General features: G+C 61.2%; 1 protein-coding gene across 1 annotated transcript in view; it reads left to right on the top strand.

Annotated features, from left to right (window-relative positions):
• The window catches only part of ETH_00040330 (uncharacterized protein), a gene marked incomplete at both ends in the record, with an annotated part of 2,338 nt that extends 1,994 nt beyond the window's left edge, over nt 1-344 (top strand). Inside the window, one exon of the mRNA XM_013375438.1 lies at nt 175-344. Coding sequence (XP_013230892.1) covers nt 175-344 — 170 coding nt within the window. The remainder of the gene's footprint in view (nt 1-174) is intronic.
• Between the last annotated feature and the right edge of the window lie 418 nt (nt 345-762).

Below are 762 nucleotides of genomic sequence, written 5' to 3'. Positions count from 1 at the left end.
CCAGCAGCAGCAGCAGCAGCAGCTGCTGCTGCAGCTCTTGGCGCGCAGCAGCAGCGGCAGTGCTGGTACTAGCAGCAGCGGCAGCAAACCTTCTTTGGGCTCAGCAGCACCAGCTGCTGCTGCAGTCCCTGCTGCTGCAGTTCCTGCTGCTGCTGCTGCTGGATCGCCTCTCAGCTGCTGCCGCGCTGCGTCTTCCGCGCCGTTTCGGCTGCAGCAAAACGCAGCAGCAGCAGCAGCAAGTGCAGCAGCAGCAGCAGCAAGTGCAGCAGCAGCAGCCGGCATGTAGCGGCTGCCCCTTAGCAAGCCTAGGTATCATCTTGGGGGGCCCCCAACAGCAAACCTAAGGGCCCCCAGAGAGTTTCCTGGGGGGCCCCCTAGGGGCCCCCAGGGGGCCCCTAGGGATTTGTACCAATAATTTTGAAGTCGGTTGGACAGTAGAAGGAAGTCGTTGCTGCTGTTGCTGCTACTGCTGTTGCTGCTACTGCTGCTGCTGCTGCAGCTGCTGCTGCTGCTGCTGCTTTTGCTGCAGGTGGCGCGTGCCCAGACATACCGTAAACCCTAAACCATAAACCCTAAACCCTAATTTAGGGGATCTGCAGCAGCAGCTGGTTGGTGGGAGGCAGAGAGACACACCTGAGCCTTCCGCAGCCAATCAAAAACAGCAGCAAAAAGCGAAGGCCCAAGCCGCAGGCCTTGAGGGGCTGCTGCTGCAGCTGCTGCTGCAGCTGCTGCAGCAGCAGCTCTTTGTGCTGCGTCCGCCGC

Source organism: Eimeria tenella, genomic scaffold, assembly GCF_000499545.2.
Source record: "Eimeria tenella Houghton genomic scaffold, Eth_scaff2798, whole genome shotgun sequence".
Lineage (NCBI taxonomy): Eukaryota > Apicomplexa > Conoidasida > Eucoccidiorida > Eimeriidae > Eimeria > Eimeria tenella.
The sequence above is the reverse complement of the archived record's forward strand: the minus strand, read 5'-3'. Positions and strand labels throughout refer to the sequence as shown.